Here is a 20,362-nt window from a genome sequence, read left to right as displayed (position 1 = left end):
TTCTTTTGATGTTGGCAAGTTTGGTACCTGGACAATATGACAATAATGTTTGCAAATTAATATTTTTGGCTTCACAAAGGTGTTGCGCCGCGCATGCTCGATTTATTGTCATAGCAACAGCACTGTATCCAACAACAGCGAGGCTGTGTGTCGGTTACACAGGTGAGTTTCTGACGTTTCTAACCGCTAGGTTTACTATTATTATGATTTACTGGTTCTAGATTCAAAACGCGACATTTTAATGAACTATTTGGACAATATTTTTCGTGCTGTATGTACAGGAATCATGAGTTCACATGGCTCTACAGTAAAGGTGTATATTCGCATCCGACCCACAGCCAGTTTTGCCCATGAGCTTATTGAATGCCTGCCAGACCAGCAGGTAAACACACTTGTCTTTTTTACAGTAAATACACCTCCTAGAGCTTATATAACAGCACAATGTATGCCAGTATATTTTTACAAATAATAAAATACAGTATCGATGACTATAACGGCCTAATACATTTATTATATTAAACTTTACAGAAACGTAAAAAAGATAAAGTGTAAATCGCTTACCTTAAAGTAAATTTTCTTAAATTACATTTCATAGATATATTGTATGTGGTAGCTATTTTGGTTTTCAATATAACATTAAAGCATGTTATTCCGTATACTTAGAGAAAAACATAAATGTCCCAAACGATAAAAGGTAGACAGATTATAATATAAAATATGTGACATTGAAGAGGAAAGAGGGGAAATTATTTAGATAGAAATTAAACTAGTGGATCTCTGTAAAACTTTTAAAGAAGGATTATTATTATTATAGTGGTGCGTAAATTATTATTTTACCTTCAGCAAGTCTTGAGATCACAGGTGAATAACACAGCACACATTATCTGAGCCCAACCACTGGAAACGTGTCCACATTAAAAAAAAGATTGTATGAAAGTAATATTTAAGACTGAGTGTCACTGTCCTTCTGTTTGTTTTTTCTGAGACTTTAAGAGTACGATCAAGGAAGGGTTCCAAGAAAGGAAAGAGAAATAATCATGTGAGGTTATTTCAGCTGAATGGGGTGCTGTATAATGTGTCACAAGAGGACCTGTATGATCGTGTTGCCCGGAGTGTAGTGCTGGGAGCATTCAAGGGCTACAATGGTTGGTCATTTGAAAACGTTTGGCATTTCCTGAAATCACAAACCAAGTTAAAACATTAAAAATAAAGTGCTTGGTAATTTTTTTGGTGTGTTTAGGTACAATAATGTGCTTTGGGCAAACCGGAGCAGGGAAAACTTACACAATGACTGGTGCTGCAGAGACTTACAAACAGAGAGGCATCATTCCTCGAGCCATACAAGAGGTGATTGATACCCATGATCAACAAGCACACGTTTATGATTTATGGGCTATAAACCATCTGTCAATTCCTTAGGTTTTCCAGGAAGTGGAACAGCGTGCAGATTATACCTTCTCTGTTCATCTTTCCTTTCTGGAAATCTATAATGAGACTATGGTAGACTTGCTCTCCAGCTTAAAGCAGGGAAAGGCTCCAGGTAGTGGTCTCTTCACTGTGGTCGAAGAACCAGGTGGCGGAGTGTCAGTTAAAGGCTTGTCTGTACATCTGGTTCACAATGAAGAAGAGGCTCTTAATCTGCTTTTCGAGGTGAGAGTCATGAGTTGTGCATGTCAACAGATGATCAGCTGATGTGATCAGCTTAATATACAGTATTGAATATAGTTGTTTCTTAGCCCTTACATTGTTGCCAGGGATTTTCAATCAGGTGTAAATCAGAACTCTGGACTAGCCATTACAATATTTCAATGTTTTATGCATAGATAATATACATTAGATATAGCATACAGACCCGGAGCATGCGTCAATAGAGTCGCCACAGTTGTACAGTGCTCCCAGGACAAATGTCATTCAACCGCACTAATCAAGACTAAAGCCGATCTGAAGATGCTGGACTTTAGCGCTGTGTAGGGGTGTAGTAATGAGCAAACAAAGAAAACAAAGTACAAAGGCAGAACATTTCATAGGTAAGATTTAGTTTTTTATGTTTTATATATAACAAACTTTTGTGCTCAACGTACCACTAACTCAAATACTAGGCTTATGTTAGTTTGATTGAATAAAATCAACAAACAATGTAAATGAAATATGACGAGATGCAGCGGTGCTAGAAATTATTGTCAGCTAAGAGAACGTCGTTCATAACAAATTCATTTACAAACAAATCAAATTTAACAGGTAGGGAAGATAATACATTTTCATGCACACAAACACATGCTCTTTATCAGGAATGTCCGTGCTGTCCCTTATCCATTTATATAGAAAAGTGATGTAAAATTATATCCTACATAATTAAAAAAAATTAGCATTTTGATCAACGGGACAACTACAGATCATCGATATATGTATATATGTGTATATATCTCTGGCTCTGGATGGCCAGTCCTCTTCTGCACCTTGGTCCAACATTAATTTCAAAGGAGCGCTACCCTGTACTAAATGCCGGCTCTATTGACACATTCCTTTTTCTGTTCACACAACATGCTTCTCAGTAAATGTTAGTCTGATGATAGGTTTGGTCACTTTAGGGCTTTTAGTTCAAATTCTCTTAAACATGAAGACCCAGTACATAAATCTAAAAATCCTGTTCAGAGCTGAACTAATAAACAATTCCAGCTGCAGTGTTGAACCAATATACTATCGAGATTCTCCACAATATCCTGTTGTATGTATTTCGTGGACAACCAGGGAGGACTACTGTATGTAAAATGCAATATTCTAGAAATCACAGAATCAGAATGACCAGCTTGTCTACAATGACTAAAAAGAGTGATCATTTTGGCCACCTTAATCAGAACAGTCTGCTATCAGGGATTTTACAGCAGCTTTCAATCTTGCAAAGTCAGTTAAATAGTGTTCGAAAAACTGGAGAAATTTCCCTAAAAACTGCTCTTTTATCTAAGTTAGGATAACTTCAAATAGGACTAAACAGTGGCATAGAAATTTTGGAAATTGCAGGTTGTTCTCCATTTTTGATCTATGCTGTATTTACACAAAAATACTCTATTTCTAGTAAACAGATTTCCTATCATGTTGTGTTTGCTTTGGTAGGGGCAAAGGTTTTTTGTTTAATCGTTAATCTCTGTTGACAAATTGGCTAATGATAAACAACATAACTACAGTATAATCTTCCCTTAAAAAATCTCTATGGCAAACATGACAAAAATGGGGTTGTATACAGCAAATGCTTAATTCTGTTTTCATATTTTGCTACAAATTTAGACAAAACAGGCACATCTGTGATAAATAACATTGATTTTATTGCACTGACAGGGAGAAATGAACCGAATTATTGGAGAACATGCTCTTAATAAGCATTCCTCCAGGTCTCATTGTATATTTACCATCCACATTGAGGTACGTCAACAGCATGTCTCTTTGTATTCATATTCTCAAGATTATGACTGAATGTTAAAATCTATTTTGAAACTGCCCTTTTTACATAAGATGACATATTTTTGCATTTTTTGTTTCTATGTGGCATAGTCTCGCTCTCGCACACTGTCAGAGGCAAAATACATCACCTCTAAACTGAACCTGGTGGACCTGGCAGGATCAGAAAGACTTAGCAAAACTGGGGTCAGTTAATTTCTTCTCTCACCAAGACCACAAGAACCACTCTTCAGTGTGTAAGGTCACATTCAGCACTGTTTGCAGTTGTGCACAATCCTGTTCCTGGAGATCTACCTTCAGGAACAGAATTGAGCACCCTTGTGAGTTAATTCTGATAAGCTCTTAAAGGCACAGTATTTTATTTTTGCCTCTAGAGGACACATATTCACAACAAACAAAGGCATAGTTTGATGATTTCATGGCTGATGAATCTAGGTAGCATGAATCAGAGTAAAGATGGAAGCCATCAATGCAAAACAAAAGCAGTGAAGCAATTTCTGATGAGAGACGAGAGCGAAACAGCATGAAAGCAGCAAAAGCGACTGTTTATGGGTTTTTCGCTCGTGATCCATATCACTTGTGAACTTTTATTTTTCTGGATTTGAACATGTTTTGAAACATTTGGCATAATGTATACACATTAAGTCAGCAAAATAAAGAATACGGTTTTAGTGGTCTTGGATGTTTTAATGTAAATATTCCAAATTGTGCCTTTTAAATCTTTAAATTTCTTTTTTTCATTTTATTTTACTCCAGTCAGAGGGCCAAGTCCAAATGGAGGCCATGTATATCAACAAGTCCCTGTCTTTCCTGGAGCAGGTCATCTTGGCTTTAGCTGACAGTCGTAGGGAGCATGTTCCTTTCAGACAGAGCAAACTTACACATGCACTCAAAGACTCACTGGGTTAGTGAGATCACAAAGACAAAAAAAAGAAAAATCACTTTAAACATGGTTAAATTTTAATTTCTGAGATAAATAATGTAATTATAAATTGGACGTTTTGCCTAACGATTTCCACTGTGATAACATAGGAGGAAACTGTAATACAGTGCTTGTGGCGAACATATATGGTGATGCTTCACAAATTGAGGAGACAGTAAGTTTTTAAAAAATCATAAATCTAGTAATGCTAGTTAAATGTAATAAATCCACCCAGCCTCTAAAACCTGTTGGTTCTCTTGGCAGCTTTCAACTCTTCGCTTTGCCACCAGGATGAAATGTGTGCAGACAAAGCCATCAATAAATGAACATATTGACCCAGTGGTAAGAATTTATTTACATATGTGACCATGCACCACAAAACTAAAAAAAAGGGACAATTTTTAAAAAATTAATATATATACTTAATCAGGAAGCTGAATTAATGAGTTTTCCAGTAATGTATGGTGTATAGGACAATATTTGACGATTTGGAGATATAGCAATTCAGAATTCTGGAATCTGGGGGTTAAAAAAAGCCTAAATAATGTGAAAATACTTTTAAAGTTTAGCAAGGCATATTAGAAATCACAAATTAGTCATATGAATAATCAATAAATTATTATGATACGTTATTATTATAATGTGATTATATTACATTTGATATGGTTTTGTGCTCTAGGGTCACGTTTTACCAAACAAATACTCTTTGTGGATACTGATATACACTGTAAAATATAAAATGACCTATATACCTGTGACAGATAATTGCAGAAATTATTATAAAACATTCGGCCATTTTTATGGACTTGGAGTGCATTTAAAAAATATGAATGTGCACATCAAGCTAATGCACAACTGAAATGAGGATTACAATTTTATCAAGATTCAGGTAAAAAGACTGGAGAAAGAAATCCAGTTTCTTAAGGAGGAGTTGTCTTCGTATAACCCGTTGGTGAGTACAACATCTGAGGCTGAAACACAAAACACTGAACACATCAGAGTGCTACTGTAGTCTTCATGGATTCTCTTTTGTTCTGCTTGCTCACAGACTAACCGGTTAACTAATGAGATCCTGTCAGAGACACAGGTGGAGGAAGTGAGGACTCAGGTGCAGAGATACCTGTCTGGATCACTCGACGAGATTCCGGTAAAAATCATCAGTGCTTTAAATAAGCAAAATCACCTCATGAATCAATTAAAAAATGACTGAATGTTTCAGATTGTAAGCAGTACGCAAATCCAGGAGGTGTTTTCCCAGTTCAAAAAAGTGATGCTGTAAGTACAGGTATTTCTTCTTTATAAAATAAAATGAAAACAAATACAGTTAAATGTGACTACATGTGCGTTAAACAGGGAGCAGCAAAAGAAACTGCAAGAGCAGCTTTGTCAAAGAAACACTCGTGTTGAGAAAGCCATGAACACAACTCCGTCTACAGTTTCAGAGGTATTTGGTAGACAACAGTACTTCAGTGAGAACTAAAAGGCTAGATACTGATATATCTCTCACCTTGTTGACTGTCTTGCAGAAGTCTGAAGGTGCTGTCGGAGAGGTGGAGAGTTATGGCTATGGCCTTGGTTTAGCTAAATCTTCACAAAGACATCAACAAGCTGTGTCACCTAAATCAAGTAAAGCAAGAAATGACAAACAGATCAACAGGTGACAGTCTGTAATGTTTGAAGCATCATATGAAACAATTGTCAAATTGAAATAGTTCAGTATGTTAATTTGTGGTCTTGTGAATTTGCATCTGGGCTGTCAAATCTGGATCAACACTGTGCACTCGCTGCAGCAGTTTGCATGACAATATGTAAAACCAGACTTCATTACTTCCAATGAACAGCATATAGGCACTCTCTGAATTGCGCATCACCTATATAGAGCAAGAGCACTGTATTTAATTCACCATATACAAATTACTAAACGTGTGACCAATTTCTGCCACAACTTTAGCGTCTAGCGCAGGGGTGGCCACCCCTGTTCCTGGAGAGCCACCTTCCTGCAGATTTCAGTTGCTACCCATATCAAACACACCTGAACCAATTAATTAGGACCTGAACACCACTTGATAATTACAGGCAGGTGTGTTTGATATGGGTTGCAACTGAAATCTGCAGAAAGGTGGCTCTCCAGGAACAGGGTTGGCCACGCCTGGTCTAGCGTGTATGGGAGGGTTGTCATAAAAAACATCTATATATCTTCTAGAGATTTTAAGTTTTAAATGAATCTTTAGAATTTAGTTTATTCAGAGAAAACAATTTTATAGATAATCTGATGGCAAACATCTCATTTTATTTACATAGGGACATTAAGGCTGTAACCAGTACACCAGAGGTGTCCAAACTCAGTCCTGGAGGTCCGGTGTCCTGAAGAGTTTAGCTCCAATCCTAATCAAACACACCTGAACCAGCTAATCAAGCTCTTGCTTGATTTACTAGAAAATTCCTGGCAGGTGTGTTGAAACAAGTTGGAACTAAACTCAGCAGGACACTGGCCCTCCAGGACCGAGTTTGGACATCCCTGCACACTTATAATAATTTTTTTTTTGGATATGTTCTCTTACTGGATAAAGAGGAAAAAATCTGAACATGTATCAGCCATACATTGCATTATAACATTCTATTAATCTGTTTCAATTCATACCTTCTGCAGACTGGCTCTAATTTTTGAGCTACTGACACTGATTTCTTCAGGCTGTAAAAGATAAATATCTTGATAAAAGTTGTGTAGTTTTCCAGCCTTTAGTCAGCTATTTTTTTTGTTAGTATACATCCAGACATATTGAAGTGCTGTTATATGGAGGCCATTTGCGTGACATTTTTTAGGAATCTTAAGTTGATTGAAACTATTTGGTTTGAAACAAGTCAAAGGTAAGTAAATAATGACGTCATCTGTTCAAAAACACACAACAGCCATAATAGTGGACCAGGGTCAACTAATTATCCTTGTTTCAAAATCTGTGTATATTTGTTAAAAAAAAAAAAAAAAAAATATATATATATATATATATATATATATATATATATATATATATATATATATATATATATATATATATATATATATATATATATATATATATATATAGCAAATTTAAAAGTGAATATGGATGTAAGTAAATGCAAAGATTTTGAAGGAGGATGCCTGACAGTATAAGCTATCATATAAAATGTTATCTTTTGCAGAAAGGAAGTGGCAGCGGAAAACTCAAATGTACAACCTCTAACCATGAGCGAGTCTGACTTGACCACACACAAACCACAACCCTTAGAAGAACAACAACCCACCACTGAGTAAGTGCTTTCCATTAACACACAGCAGGAGAAGACCTCTGCTGACCACAAGTAAGAACATACTGTAACACGGCACGTTTCTCATTTCTCAGCTCTCCTCCACCTAAAGCTGAAGCTTTTGAGGATTTTAAGGCAGAACAGGGAAGTGAGATCAACCGCATACTGAAGGAGAACAAAGCTGTGCTGTCTGAACGCACGTCCCAGTTACGTGCACTTACTAATGTCATCAATGTGACCAAGAGGGAGATTGACCACATTACATCTGATCTACGGCAATTCAGAGAACAGAGACAAGGCCAAGGTGAGCATTAACCCATTCAGTAAAACATCTGCCTACAGTTCTTTCTGAATGCAACAGCAGCCGTGTATGGATGTGTTGGTTTGACAGGTGAGTTTATGAGTGCTGATGGGGAACCTGTGCTGGAGGTGGAAGAGCTTTCGCTAGTGATGAAACTGAAGGAGCTCAAGAACAGATATAGACAGACCTACGAGGAGCTGCGAACCACAGAGACTGAGATCAGATACTGTGCACATCTGGTGAATCAGTGCCGCATGCGGCTGCTAACAGGTGACTCTCTACATCACAGGTATTTTTGCTGTACACAAATTTAAAAGGTTTTTTATAAATCAATTCAGAGAGTCAGAGTAGTTGTATTTTTTGTTATACAAATTCAGAATAATTCTATTTTAAAGCAAAATGTTACTTTTATTAAGATGATTGAACAGTCAGAGCTGAGTTCATGATAATATTCAGTAGGCAACATTTAAAGTGGATCAAAACCTTTCATAAAAAGATCCAAAACTACTGTATTAAAAAGCATCCATTTCTCTCATAGGACAATTTTGAAAAGCTTTTTCAGTTCACTTCAAATGTTGACTCCTCTATAAATTCTGAGAAGTAATTGTAAATATCTACAGTATTTATTTGTTATTGCGATATTTTGCTTGATTTCTCAACTAGTTGCATAATATGGTGTTTGGATACCTTTAATGTTTAACTTTTATTAAATAGCTTTTTTACTAAAAAGCAAATAGGCTCAATTTGGCTCAAATTTAACCAATTAATAGTTTAATTCCTATTGCATATGCATTGATATGTACATGATTATCAAGCGGTATTAAGTCAAATAATTAAATTACTTTTCAAAGTAATTAGAAGTATTTTAAATACCATTTTAATGATGATATTAGTAGTTCTTACTGTTTCTGTAATTCTACAATTTGTTATAATCGTATATTTTGTATTGCAAAATGTGTAATTCCTACAGAACATTTTCATCATAGTCATTTTTTGTGACATAAAATCTGAAATTATTTGATCCGTTTAGTTTCATTCATGCAGTAGTTCTATTCACTGCATTCATCTGTAAAGCCACAAATATGCTTTTGTTTTGTGTTCTTCAGAGTTTGAGAATTGGTACAATGAGTCTTTCCTGTTGCCGGGGGAGGTGTTGTCAGTCCTAGAGAATGGACCAGTGAGGCCAGGTCACATTCCCGTGGACAAAGCATTAACTCTGGTAAGTATCTGACAAAGTGTTAAAATTTCAACATGTATATTGGAAATGAAACTAAATTTGTGATGTGACCCTATGCACTTAAGCCATCCAAGTGCATACACACACCTAAAACAGTGGACACCCATTGCTAGGGATGAGTATTATTATTAAAGTTTTAACGGTAATACTACTTTTATTAATGCTACTTATCGTTTCTGTACTTCAGTAAACAAACTGAACAGAATTAGCAATAAATTTTTTTTTTTAAAAATGTCACTTTTTCACATTTTAATGCAAAATAAAATGAATTCAATAATTGTAAAACAAATAAATTTTTTTTTGTAAAAGAATGTACAATGGCTTGAAGGAACAAAGTTGGAGCATGCAGGTAGGCTGCAAATGACACTCAATTTAATAATTCTTCTGGAGAAAAATCAACATGTTTACCTTTTCTGGCAGAAGTCGGACCTTTCTTGGCTTCTTGTGCTTCCTGCAGTTGAAAATACCATCTCTGAGTTTGCAAAATGCAGTCAAACAATCAGCTGTCACTAATGTTTATGTTTTTATCATTAACACATTGACATAAATGCAATAATTGTGTTTGTAATTAAAAGTAATACCGTTTTGGAACCTCTTGCAATGTAAAAATCGTATTTATAATTTCTTAATAAGCATAGTTTATTATTGTTTATCTATTTGTAAATACAGTGATGTAAAGGCATTTTTATTGTTTAAGATTTATTTAGGCTACTGCAGAAAAAAATATTATATTTAATGTAACTGAACGTGTGTGTTTATTAACTTATTATTATTATACTAATTAAGAGACCGTATATGCTTGACTGCAAGCATTCAGATGTGAATAATGTAATGTTAGTAGCTAGCAGTTGAACACTTTGCATTTGTCTGTCTGTCGTTGATGTACTTTTGAAAGATGCTTAGCCAGATTGCTTGTGTTTTCCGCTTTTTACATTTGTTGCAACAAGCATTATCGGTGTCCACTTGGGTGAAATATAACCATACTTTTGACCATTTGGTTCTCTTCACCATCGTCCTTCCATCAGTCTTTGACAGGAATGTCAAGTGGCATTATTGGTCTAGCCACTATTTGTGGGGTATCCAAGTTAACATTAGCTGTGATATAGTATAAGCGTCTTCCACAGAGATAATACAAAAATTTAGAAAAAAATAATAATAATAACAATTCTGTTTATCTTTAACATGTTTTTATTTTATTTTATAATATACAAAAAACAAGAAGAGACACAGAACTTTCAGCCATTTCACAGTGTTTATATAGAGGCAGGATTGTGCAGTGAGGGTGAGTGGGATATTTTTGGGAGGGGCGATGATCAGCTTCATCTGTAGTTGTAGTTGTGTTTGTTGATCCACAGGTGCTTCAGTTTAGGATCATTTCTGTAACGGTGACGCAGCAGCTTTCTTTCTTTTTTTCTCCCTCTCCTTATGGAGTTTCCTCTCCGCCTTCTCCTTTGCTCAGGTAAAGAGAATCATTGGCAGCTTTCTTCTGCTCTTTGGCTCCTCCAGGACTTTCACACTGAGCTTGCTCTCAGCACTATCAAAAGGAGTCACGCAGAACAGAAAGGCAATATCATGTTCAGCCTCAAGGGGGTCACACACGCGATGCGCCACTTGGCGACGTGGCATGACGTGCCATGCATCTTAGAATTCTAAACGTAGGTTTCTCTCATCGTACACACACCATCTCTACAAGTCGGCAGCTGTCCACGCCTACTGTTCATATTTCTGCCATGCCGTTCAGCGCCATCTGAAAAATTTTGCTTTAAATAACATGCGAATGAGTGCATTTAGTGTGCAATACTTTTAACTGTCATGTGCGCATGGTGTGGCGCCGAGCTGCACTTCTGGTGTGCTACCTGCTTCAGAGTCTCCAGCTTCACTGAGGTCCTGGAACTCAAACAATTCACTCGTCTATGATTCATCATCCAGCCTCCCCCTCTCCAAGGCAAGTATCTGTCTGAACCTTCGGGATCTTTTAGGCTTGAGAAAGGTCTGGATGGTCTCCTCGAAACTCACTTTCCTCATCCTCAATATCAGCAAACAGGAGCTATGAAGCAGATGCAGACCAGACAGAACCTGAAGACTAAGGGGCTTATTCATACTAGGTACAGTTGCCTTGAACATTACTGAAGCGCGATTGTCTCCCCTCTCCCCCAATGGCCTGCACTCACACTGCATTTTTTCCTTTCGAACATGAGCACACTTACGTCATCGATGATGCGACTGTTCAGTTTAACAGTAAAAGAAGAGCTCTCGCACAGCACAGTGGAGAATGCTTTAGTTTTAAAACTATTGTTTTAGTCGTTTGGGATGCACTAACACTCAGTGATACAACAGATCCACCATGTTTAATGCTCATAAAATCCTCATGCTGCAGGTATTAGGAGGTTTGCTGAAGGTGCAGCTGATGTGCGTCTTTGATAAACTATGACAGTTTGTGTTTATTGATAAGTAAGAATGATTAATAAATAATTATGAAACATTCCCTTAAAAGTGACGTCACGCTTTTAATTTTGGCTCAGGTGCACTTTGCACTCACACTACAAGCTCACCTCCCCAAAGCCCAACCGAACCTCACTCTTGCACACCTCTTCCAACTGGGCCAGGGCCAGCTAACTGAACTGTGTCTGGGCCCGATTCGGAGCACTTACACTTGTGGAATGAACTGGGAACCATGCCTGGGCATGGATTGTATAGCATAGTGTGAGTGCACCCTAAGAATCCAATGAGCTGAGAGAGCACACTGATCTTAAAGAATTTGCAGTGAAGTTGCAGGCCTCACTCTCTGAACATTTATTTACTGCTGCCAGTTCTTGAGCTGCACATTGCTGTGTCTCCCTTCGATGCCAGAAAGGAATAAAACAGTCAAAAAGCTTTTTAAATGCACTGCTGAACAGCGCCATCATGAACACGGAAACCTGAAAACGAATTTGCCAGGGGCTGATCACACTGAACATGCTTTTTGTGTTGAGAAGCACCTTTTTTGAATGGTTTACTAAAGGCAGTGAGCGGTTTGTGCGTTGCTTACAGTACGTGCCCTGAGCTACTCACGGTTAAATCGCCTGCTGCGCCTCGCATTTTTGCCGTTGCGTACAGTGGGCTTGCTGTTAAAAAAAGACAATTTTGAGCAGGAAAAGCATGTTACGTCAGTTGCATTCTCTAATCAAATGAAAGCGAAGGGGTTTCCGTTGAGGTGACTGCAGTGTTTGTGTTGTCAAGACAACTACGGAGACTTTTAAAGTGCAAAAAAGCACACTGTGCTTCTTTTTTTTCTTGTCAGCAAAAAAGGCAGAGTGGTGCGCCTCGTATTTTTGGAATGTAAAGACGCTTCCCATTCACTTTGAATGGGTGACGTCAGACGTTGCCGAACTGCATTGTGGATCCGTCTGCACTGCTTCAGAGGCGTTGCTCGCTGCAGAAATTGGGACTTGCTAAACTTTTCAAGCGGCGACGGAAGCGTCAGCCAATCAGATCACTGTAAGCAAATACACCAGGTCAGACAGTGGCCTATTGCTGACTAATTTCATTGGCTAACGCTGCTATGACGATTGCGTCTGCCCCAACTTTAGACACCCCCTCTGTTGCGTTGGCGCTGAAGCCCCAAGTGAATAGGGCGTTAGTAAGTCACAAAAGTAGCTCTCAATCACTAGACTCCTCAAACACCAACAGTTTTGAATCAAAACTGCAGTTTTTGTATTCCAGAACAGAATTCTGTTTATGACGTTTATTATTCATTACATTCTGCTGAGCTCCCCTAAAGTGAAAGTTCTGAGCTATGGGAAGCAGCAAATTCTCAGATTTAAATAGCAATGGTGCTTCTAAACACTCCTTTTGTCTCTTTATATTTCATTGACAAAAATACACAGTTAACCAATAACCATTAATGCATAACGAGGGAAGACAAAATCCTGTTGTGAACATTCGGAAATATGTGGTCTTAACCCTTGTACAACATTTACCATTTTGTCCTTCATTTAAAAACAAATCATAATTTTCATCAAAAATTTCAATCATTTGACTATTAATTGACTTCTCACTCATTTATTTTCATGAATCAAATTTTCCACTAGGTACAAAAAATGTAATAAATTAAAACCCTTTAACTTAAGGGGGAAAAATCCCATTAAAATTCAATAAAATGGCAATATTTTATTACAATTAGCATGCTGCGCAAATACTTGTTTTAAACCCTGTTTTCTGCTTTTGAGCACTGCAGGCCAAATTAACAAAATCATGTTATGGTAATTATGCTGGTGTATTATCAATATCACAGTATGTATTTTTTTCTATACACAAAAGTAAGTAAATAATGACAAACCTTTCATAGTTGGATGATCTATCCATTTAATAATTCATTTGTTTATTCATTTATGTATTAATACTAAAGTATTTGTTTTTAATCGAAAAAAATTCTCTAAAAATAATTTAACTGCCACTAGATGGCGGTATCTGTCTGAATAAGTCATTCATTCACACTGCCTAATGTTGATTGGAGGAATGAGCAACCGAGTGTGTGGTTTACACAGCTGTGGGCCAGGCCATCTCAATCTCCACTGAGCTTTGCACAGTGACTGACTATGCTTTCATAACGACCAAGTCAGCCGCTCGTGCACTGGGGAGTACGATGGCCACTCTAGTGGTCCACCTCTGGCTTAACCTGTGTGATCTTCACAATGTTAACAAATCTGCAGCTTTATCTCGGTTAAGGGCCTGAGACCAACAGTGCAATGAATATGTGCAAATTTTAAATGTGCAAATGTTAAACATTGCAGTGATTGTGAGGAGTATAAGTTAGAGGAGAGTGGGGGTGTATTGGGGGGGGGGGGCAAAAGAGTCAGTGAGGGGCAGAGGAGGGAGGGAGGGAGACAGGAGGGAGACAGCTCTGGGGAAAAAGCTGTTCCTCAGTCTTCTGGTTTTTGTCCAGGGGAGCCTGAAGCGCCTGCCGGAAGGCAGGAGTGAAAACAGTCTGTGAGCAGGGTGAGAGGTGTCCTTAACAATACTGCATTCTCGGCGCAGACAGTGTTTCTTCTGGATGTCCTCTGTGGCTGGTATTGTGGTCCCTGTAATGTGTTGGGCAGTTTTGACCACCCGCTGCAATGCAATACACTCAGCAACAGAGCAGCTTCCCTACCAGACTGTGACACAGTTGGTCAGGATACTTTCTATTGTGCAGCGGTAGAAGTTCACCAAGATGACTGATGAAAGCTGGTTCTTCTTAAGTCGCCTTAAAAAAATACGTGCTGGTGAGAGCCTTCTTAACCAGGCTGGAGGTGTTGGTGGTCCAGGAAAGGTCTTTTGAGATGTGGGTCTCCAGGAAGTTGAAGGAGGAGACAGGCTCAACGACCATCCCAATTATGTGGATGGGATCATGTGAGCCTGTTCGTCCCTTTCTGAAGTCCACAATGAGCTCCTTGGTCTTGTTGGTGTAAAAGGAGCAGATTATTGTCGGTGCACCAAGTGGCCAGATGCTGTATCTCCTCCCTGTTAGCCGTATCATCATTATTGCTGATGAGACCAATCACTGTGGTGTCATCGGCAAATTTGATAATGCTGTTGGATCTGTTTACAGGCCTACAGTCAGTGGTAAATAGGGAGTAGAGGAAGGGGTTCTTAGATGGGCATGGTACGATGGGGTCTCTAGATGGGCATGGTGCGGATGGCCACTTTGTCCCTGCACCCTCAGTTCTTGGACAGACCTTGTCTTTCTATGGGCCTGGGAGCCTTTAGAACAAGTGTCCAGGCATGTTGTCATCCGGACAGATGCTTCCAGCACGGGTTGAAGAGCCGTGTGCAATGAGCATGTAGCTGCCGATTCATGGACCAGACTCCAACTACATTGGCATATCAATTGCCTGAAGCTGTTGGCAGTGATTCTGCTCTCAGCTGATTTTTTACCCAAGCAGAAACATGTGCTGGTCAGGACGAACAGCACGGCGACAGTGACATATATCAACTGTATGGATGGTATACGCTCCCGCCGCATGTCTCAGCTCACTCACCATTTAGTCCTCTAGAGTGAGATGTGGTTGAAATCACTGCATGCCATTCATATCCAGGGCAACCTCAACCATGCAGTCGATGCGCTCTCATGGCAGCTGACGTCTCAAGGAGAATGGAGACTCCACCCTGGCGTGGTCCAGCTGATATGGGAGCACTTTGGGGAAGCCCAGATTGACCTTCTGCTTCTTCTGAAAATGCCTATTGACAGTTGTTTTATTCTCTGACTGAGGGTCCCCTCTGCACAGATGCGCTGGCCCACAGCTGGCCCCCGGGCATGTGCAATTATGCATATCCCTCAGTGAGCTTACTTGCACAGGCTTTGTGTTGTGTTGTCCTTCCTTCAGGATAAGCTGGAGCATAGGCTGCCACTCTCCACACTGAAGGTCTATGTTGCAGCAATCTCCACTCGCCATGATGCGGTGGATGGCAGCATGCTCTGGAAGCATAACCTAATCATCAAGTTTCTCAGACGTGCGAGGCAATTAAAGCTTCATGTGCTTATTGTGCTCTGCTTAGCAAGTTCCCCATTCGGCAGGAATTGATGCCAGATTTGCATGATCCCCATTGGCGATGCCATACGCATCACTCAGCCCCAAAGTGTTCCCCCTTCTCAGGCAGACACGTGTCTTCCTTAAACGCTAACCAGCTTATAAAATGTAGCGCACTCCCTGGATAGGGCTTGCCCATATTGTCACCTAGTCTCCCCTTGGGTAGCAGGGGGCCTCTGCAGCATCCTTCCCCTTCTGAAGTTTGGAAGGTTACGCTCATTGGTGATGCTTGTTCACTCAGGTTATGCTTGGCAAACTTCACATAAGAGATGTGACAGGCTCAGCTGCTGTGGCGTTTTCCATACAAACCCCCAAAGTGTCAGTAAACACACATCATAGTTTCCACTAAGAAAAAGGAAGATGGGAATCCCTGAAGATGGGAATGGATTTGTGTGTCTTCTTTGCCACAGCAGCAAAAGTCTAGGGGCTCACTCCGTGTGCGCTGGTTATGTACTCTACTAATGATTAATCACCAGCACCAAAGCTGAGATATGTCAACTCATAGGCATTCATTGGCCTGTTTTCAAATTCTTCTATCTAGTGATTGGTCGTCTACCAAACTCCCAAAGTGTCGGTAGGCACACAACTCTGTTCCCATCTTCAGGGAAAATCTCCACCAATGCTCTTGTGAGTGTCCGTCTTTTGCATGTTGTGTGTCTATCAACTGAAAAAGAACCACCTGCCACAGACAAGACATCTATCTATCTAAGCCCACCTCCACCACCTTCCTTTAGGAAGGACATCTATTTATCCACCAATCCAGGAAATACCTAACCTGAGCAGAAGTTTAGTCATTGCTGAGGTGTGATTCCCATTTCTCCGCATGCCCCAGACTAATCTGCAAAAGACAGAAACAAGACTAACAGAGCTCTACATGCTAGCTGAACTCTAGCAATAAACATAGTATTTTCCAGTGTTCTTTAGATCTTTACATCTAACAATCTATGCCCACATCCACCCTTTCGTCTTGGAAGGATATCCATCTATGAATCCATCCTTCTGCCTTTGAAGGATATTCCTGATCATCTGTTACACTTCACGTCATGCTGAGGCATGTGATTCCTTTTTTTCCACATGCAGCACTCCAGTCTCTAAAAGACAAAGACAGGACGAACAGAGCTCTAAAGGCTTGCTGAGCTCCAGCAATGCTCAAGCTGTCATCCAGTGTTCTCCACCGATGCTCTAATGAGTTTCATTCTTCTGCATGTTGTGTGTCCATTACTTGGTAAAGAAACACCTGCCACAGACAAGAAAACTCTATCTAACTATCAAAGCCCACCTCCACTCCCTTCCTCTTGGAAGGACATCTGTCATCAATAGGTTATACCTGACCATTAGCTTCTTATCATTCTTGAGATGTGTGATTCCCTAGTGCAGGGGTGTCAAACTCAGTTCCTGTAGGGCCGCAGCCCTGCAGTTTAGTTCCAACCCTGCTTCAACACATTTAGCAGTAGGTTTTAAACAAGCCTGAAAGACCTAATTAGTTTGATCAGCTGTGTTTGATTAGGATTGGAACTGTACAGACCTGCGGCCCTCCAGGAACTGAGTTTGACACCTGTGCCCAAGCGTTTCTAATCCACTCTAAAAAGGACAATAGCCCCTTTCACATATACAGACCTTACCGGAAAATAACTGGCAATTTTCCAGAAAGGGATTATGTGTAAACAGTCCCTTTTTGAAAATACCGGTAAATTCGTTCTGGCAATTTTCCTGAAAGAGAAGTTGTAATATTATCAGTAATTTGCGGGAATGCTGCGCTGTGTGAACGCAGAATGAAAATTACCGGAAAGAGCGCATTCACGCTTAGAACACGGTGACGTGAGACATCTACTCCAGCCAACCAGAACATTCAGACGCATTCACATCCGCACTGTTTGTGTAAATAAAATCTTTAAATATATTTTTCAGACACACTTAGCTGCTAGATGTTAGTCAGGTAATGTTGCTATGTTCCTTCTTGATGCCAACTGTGGAAAAAATTATTGATAAAATGCTTATGATAAACTGCTGTTTGTTTACCTTCAAGCTCTGCTTCAATCGCTTGAAGTGCTCCGGTGAGCACCAGCACACACACATATTATGTACATCTCGATATGTGAAAGTGTTTCTGCAAATGTTTTTTCGAAATTGTTCACAATACTTATCCATCCACAGAGTTTGTAATGTTGTCAAATGTGTAAACATTTAGCTGCGGTTTGCGCTTCTTCCTTTGGATGTCTCTGATACAAAAGCAGCTGCATGGATGCTAAAGCTTTAAATAAAAGTGAAACCATCAACAAAAGCCTGACCTCTATTATGTCTACACATACAAGCGCAGCCATTTAGAGGTCATTTCTGGTAAATGATGTCAGAATTTACCGGTATTAATGGATGTGTGAATGGTCTTTTAAACAACGCTTTTTTTAAAACTTATCGGTAAAGTTGTTTTGGTAATTTTCTGAACATTTACCGGTATTACTGTGTAAAAGGGGCTAAAGACAACACCAATAAAACTCTACCGGCTTGTTCAATACTGTCTGTCAGAAGGAAATACCCAACAATCATTTAGGCCAATGTAACTATCTATACCAACCACCACCCGCTTCATCTGGAAGGATTTTTTAAAAATAAACTCCTGACCATCAATTTCCAGTCATTGCTGAGATGTGTAATTCCCTATTTTCTCCATGTGGTCCATTCCAGTCTGCAAAATACAACAGAAAGATATCAAGTCATTAAATAAAAAATAAATTAAATAAATTCTTAATACCATTCTTTGGAAGTTTTATCTACCATTTCTCCAGTCTGCTTCTGTTCTAACACTTACAAATAAATACTCTACAAGATGAAAATCTATAAACTTAGAATGGATAAATGTGTTACAACAAACAATAAAACTGTAAATAGAACAACAAAACAATAAAAAGCTAAAATTGTTGAACAAGTCGACAGGATAAATTACAAATAAATAATACAACAGCCAGATGATCTTTCCGCCAATAGACTTACAGTAATATGCAATATGTGCTAAAGCTGACAGCATACAGTCATATCAGTTAATCTGACAATATAGTAAATAATCTGCAAATGTTAAACAAGATAGGAATATACAAATGAAGCATACAAACTGACAAAAATCTTTTATCTATTGGTCATCCAACCTGACAGATGGCGTTGTACAATTATAAATAGGCATTTAAAGAAGATAACATTACACAAACTAGAATAAATATATTCAAAATCCTAAAATTGACAATATAGTAATCTCCATTTCCAACCAACATTCAGTAACTAATCTACCTAAGATTGTAATCTACTAACTACAATAGTCTAACCGAATAAATACATGGAAATACGAATAAAATAATCTGAAACAACATGACCGAGAGACTCTGGTAACCACAGCAACGCCACCACGCCGGCGCCATATTCAATATCTTAAAGGGCCAGTGCGCGATTTCCGTCAAGCACTGTAGAATATAACGATATGTAAAGGATTTGGGTCCCTGTAACGCTATCCTTAAGTATATAAATAATAGCAACTTTGACTCTTTATTTGACCAACTTGCATGCATTAATTTTATACGCCTTATTTTCAGGCATAATCATAAATTAGTTATCTTTAAAAATAAAATATAGTTCAGTTTAAGCATCGCTGAATAACACTTGAAAGATTTTATCATTGTTATATTTTTAATTAAAGGCTATTATTGTTGTTTTTCTTTCAAATATGCATGTTTCTCAAATTGCTTCATGCCAATCTGCCAAAGATGGTTCCGTGCTTTGCTGAAGGGTCTCAGTGGAGGAGTGTGCTGGTTATACACTCCGCCACCAACATTTTCTGCCAGTACTGGAACTCAAACTTGGATCCTTTGGATTACAATTTCAAATCTGATCATACTTTGTATTTAATTCACTGGTGAAATTAAATGTACACAAGTTTTGTATAGAACTGAATACAAAATTTTGATTTCTCAACTTTCTGAGTCAGAATTATAGAAAAAAAAAAAAAAAAACCTGAAGCAGCAGAAGCGTTTTCAGCATAAATAATGATAAAGCACCAAATCAGAATTCATGTTTAATTAAGATAAAATGCATGTAAAGAAACCAAGAAAATTAAGCCTAATTTCAGTGTCAGTATCTCTCCACTGTTGCACTGTTGAACACAAGTCAAAAAAGGTTTGTTAGGCATGATTATGAACTGTTCAGTAAACGCTTACACTGTGTGAGATGTTTTGTTTCTGGACAGATGGAGGATGATGACCCTCAGGAGCCACATGCAGACACTTCCAGCGCTGTGTCCTATTACAATGCCTACAACAGGACTCTACAGAGAGTAAGACACTTACACACGCCCGATATGAGCTCAATTCAGCACTCAATTCAGTGAAACATTAAATCATTTCAATATAATCTTTCCTTCACAGAGAGGAAGCAGACAGGTTTCTCAGAGTCCAGACTCGGTGAGGGGCAGCAGAAGTAAGATGAAACTTCCTCCTATCCTCTCCGTCATCTGATGATCATGTGTCCGTAAGCCCACAGCCTCAGTCTGTGCAGCCTTTTACACTTGCTGGATGTTTGAGATTGGCTGGACATACAGTATAAACAGCTTCTATCTGAAAGCAGCTCATGCA

General features: G+C 38.7%; 1 protein-coding gene across 3 annotated transcripts; it reads left to right on the top strand.

Annotated features, from left to right (window-relative positions):
- Positions 1 to 126: 126 nt before the first annotated feature.
- kif9 (kinesin family member 9) lies at positions 127 to 20,350 on the top strand. Of its 3 annotated transcripts, XM_087261629.1 has the most exons (21): positions 127 to 162; positions 282 to 382; positions 986 to 1,145; positions 1,241 to 1,347; positions 1,420 to 1,650; positions 3,334 to 3,417; positions 3,547 to 3,639; positions 4,210 to 4,357; positions 4,486 to 4,550; positions 4,640 to 4,717; positions 5,259 to 5,327; positions 5,424 to 5,522; positions 5,595 to 5,650; positions 5,729 to 5,819; positions 5,902 to 6,032; positions 7,559 to 7,666; positions 7,759 to 7,967; positions 8,055 to 8,234; positions 9,071 to 9,183; positions 19,978 to 20,064; positions 20,156 to 20,350. In XM_087261629.1, exons 2-21 carry the CDS (start codon positions 287 to 289, stop codon positions 20,243 to 20,245), a joined length of 2,295 nt encoding a protein of 764 aa, XP_087117755.1. In that variant the 5' UTR covers positions 127 to 162; positions 282 to 286; the 3' UTR covers positions 20,246 to 20,350. The 3 variants fall into 3 exon arrangements, 2 of the variants coding, with proteins under 2 accessions (XP_087117755.1, XP_087117756.1); XM_087261630.1 differs by having other exon boundaries at positions 127 to 382; XR_015496037.1 differs by lacking the exons at positions 7,559 to 7,666; positions 7,759 to 7,967; positions 8,055 to 8,234; ... (1 more) ...; positions 19,978 to 20,064; positions 20,156 to 20,350 and adding an exon at positions 6,513 to 7,344 and having other exon boundaries at positions 5,902 to 6,313.
- The last annotated feature ends 12 nt before the right edge of the window (positions 20,351 to 20,362 follow it).

The sequence above is a fragment of the Danio rerio genome, chromosome 7, assembly GCF_052040795.2.
Source record: "Danio rerio strain M-AB ecotype USA chromosome 7, GRCz13ab, whole genome shotgun sequence".
In the NCBI taxonomy this organism is placed as follows: Eukaryota; Metazoa; Chordata; class Actinopteri; order Cypriniformes; family Danionidae; genus Danio; species Danio rerio.
The sequence above is the reverse complement of the archived record's forward strand: the minus strand, read 5'-3'. Positions and strand labels throughout refer to the sequence as shown.

Coding starts and splice junctions, on each gene's coding strand:
- kif9 (XM_087261630.1), top strand. CDS start 242: ATGAACTATTTGGACAATATTTTTCGTGCTGTATGTACAGGAATCATG. Junction 4,551..4,639: donor CTTCACAAATTGAGGAGACA/GTAAGTTTTTAA, acceptor TTCTCTTGGCAG/CTTTCAACTCTTCGCTTTGC. Junction 5,328..5,423: donor TGTCTTCGTATAACCCGTTG/GTGAGTACAACA, acceptor GCTTGCTCACAG/ACTAACCGGTTAACTAATGA.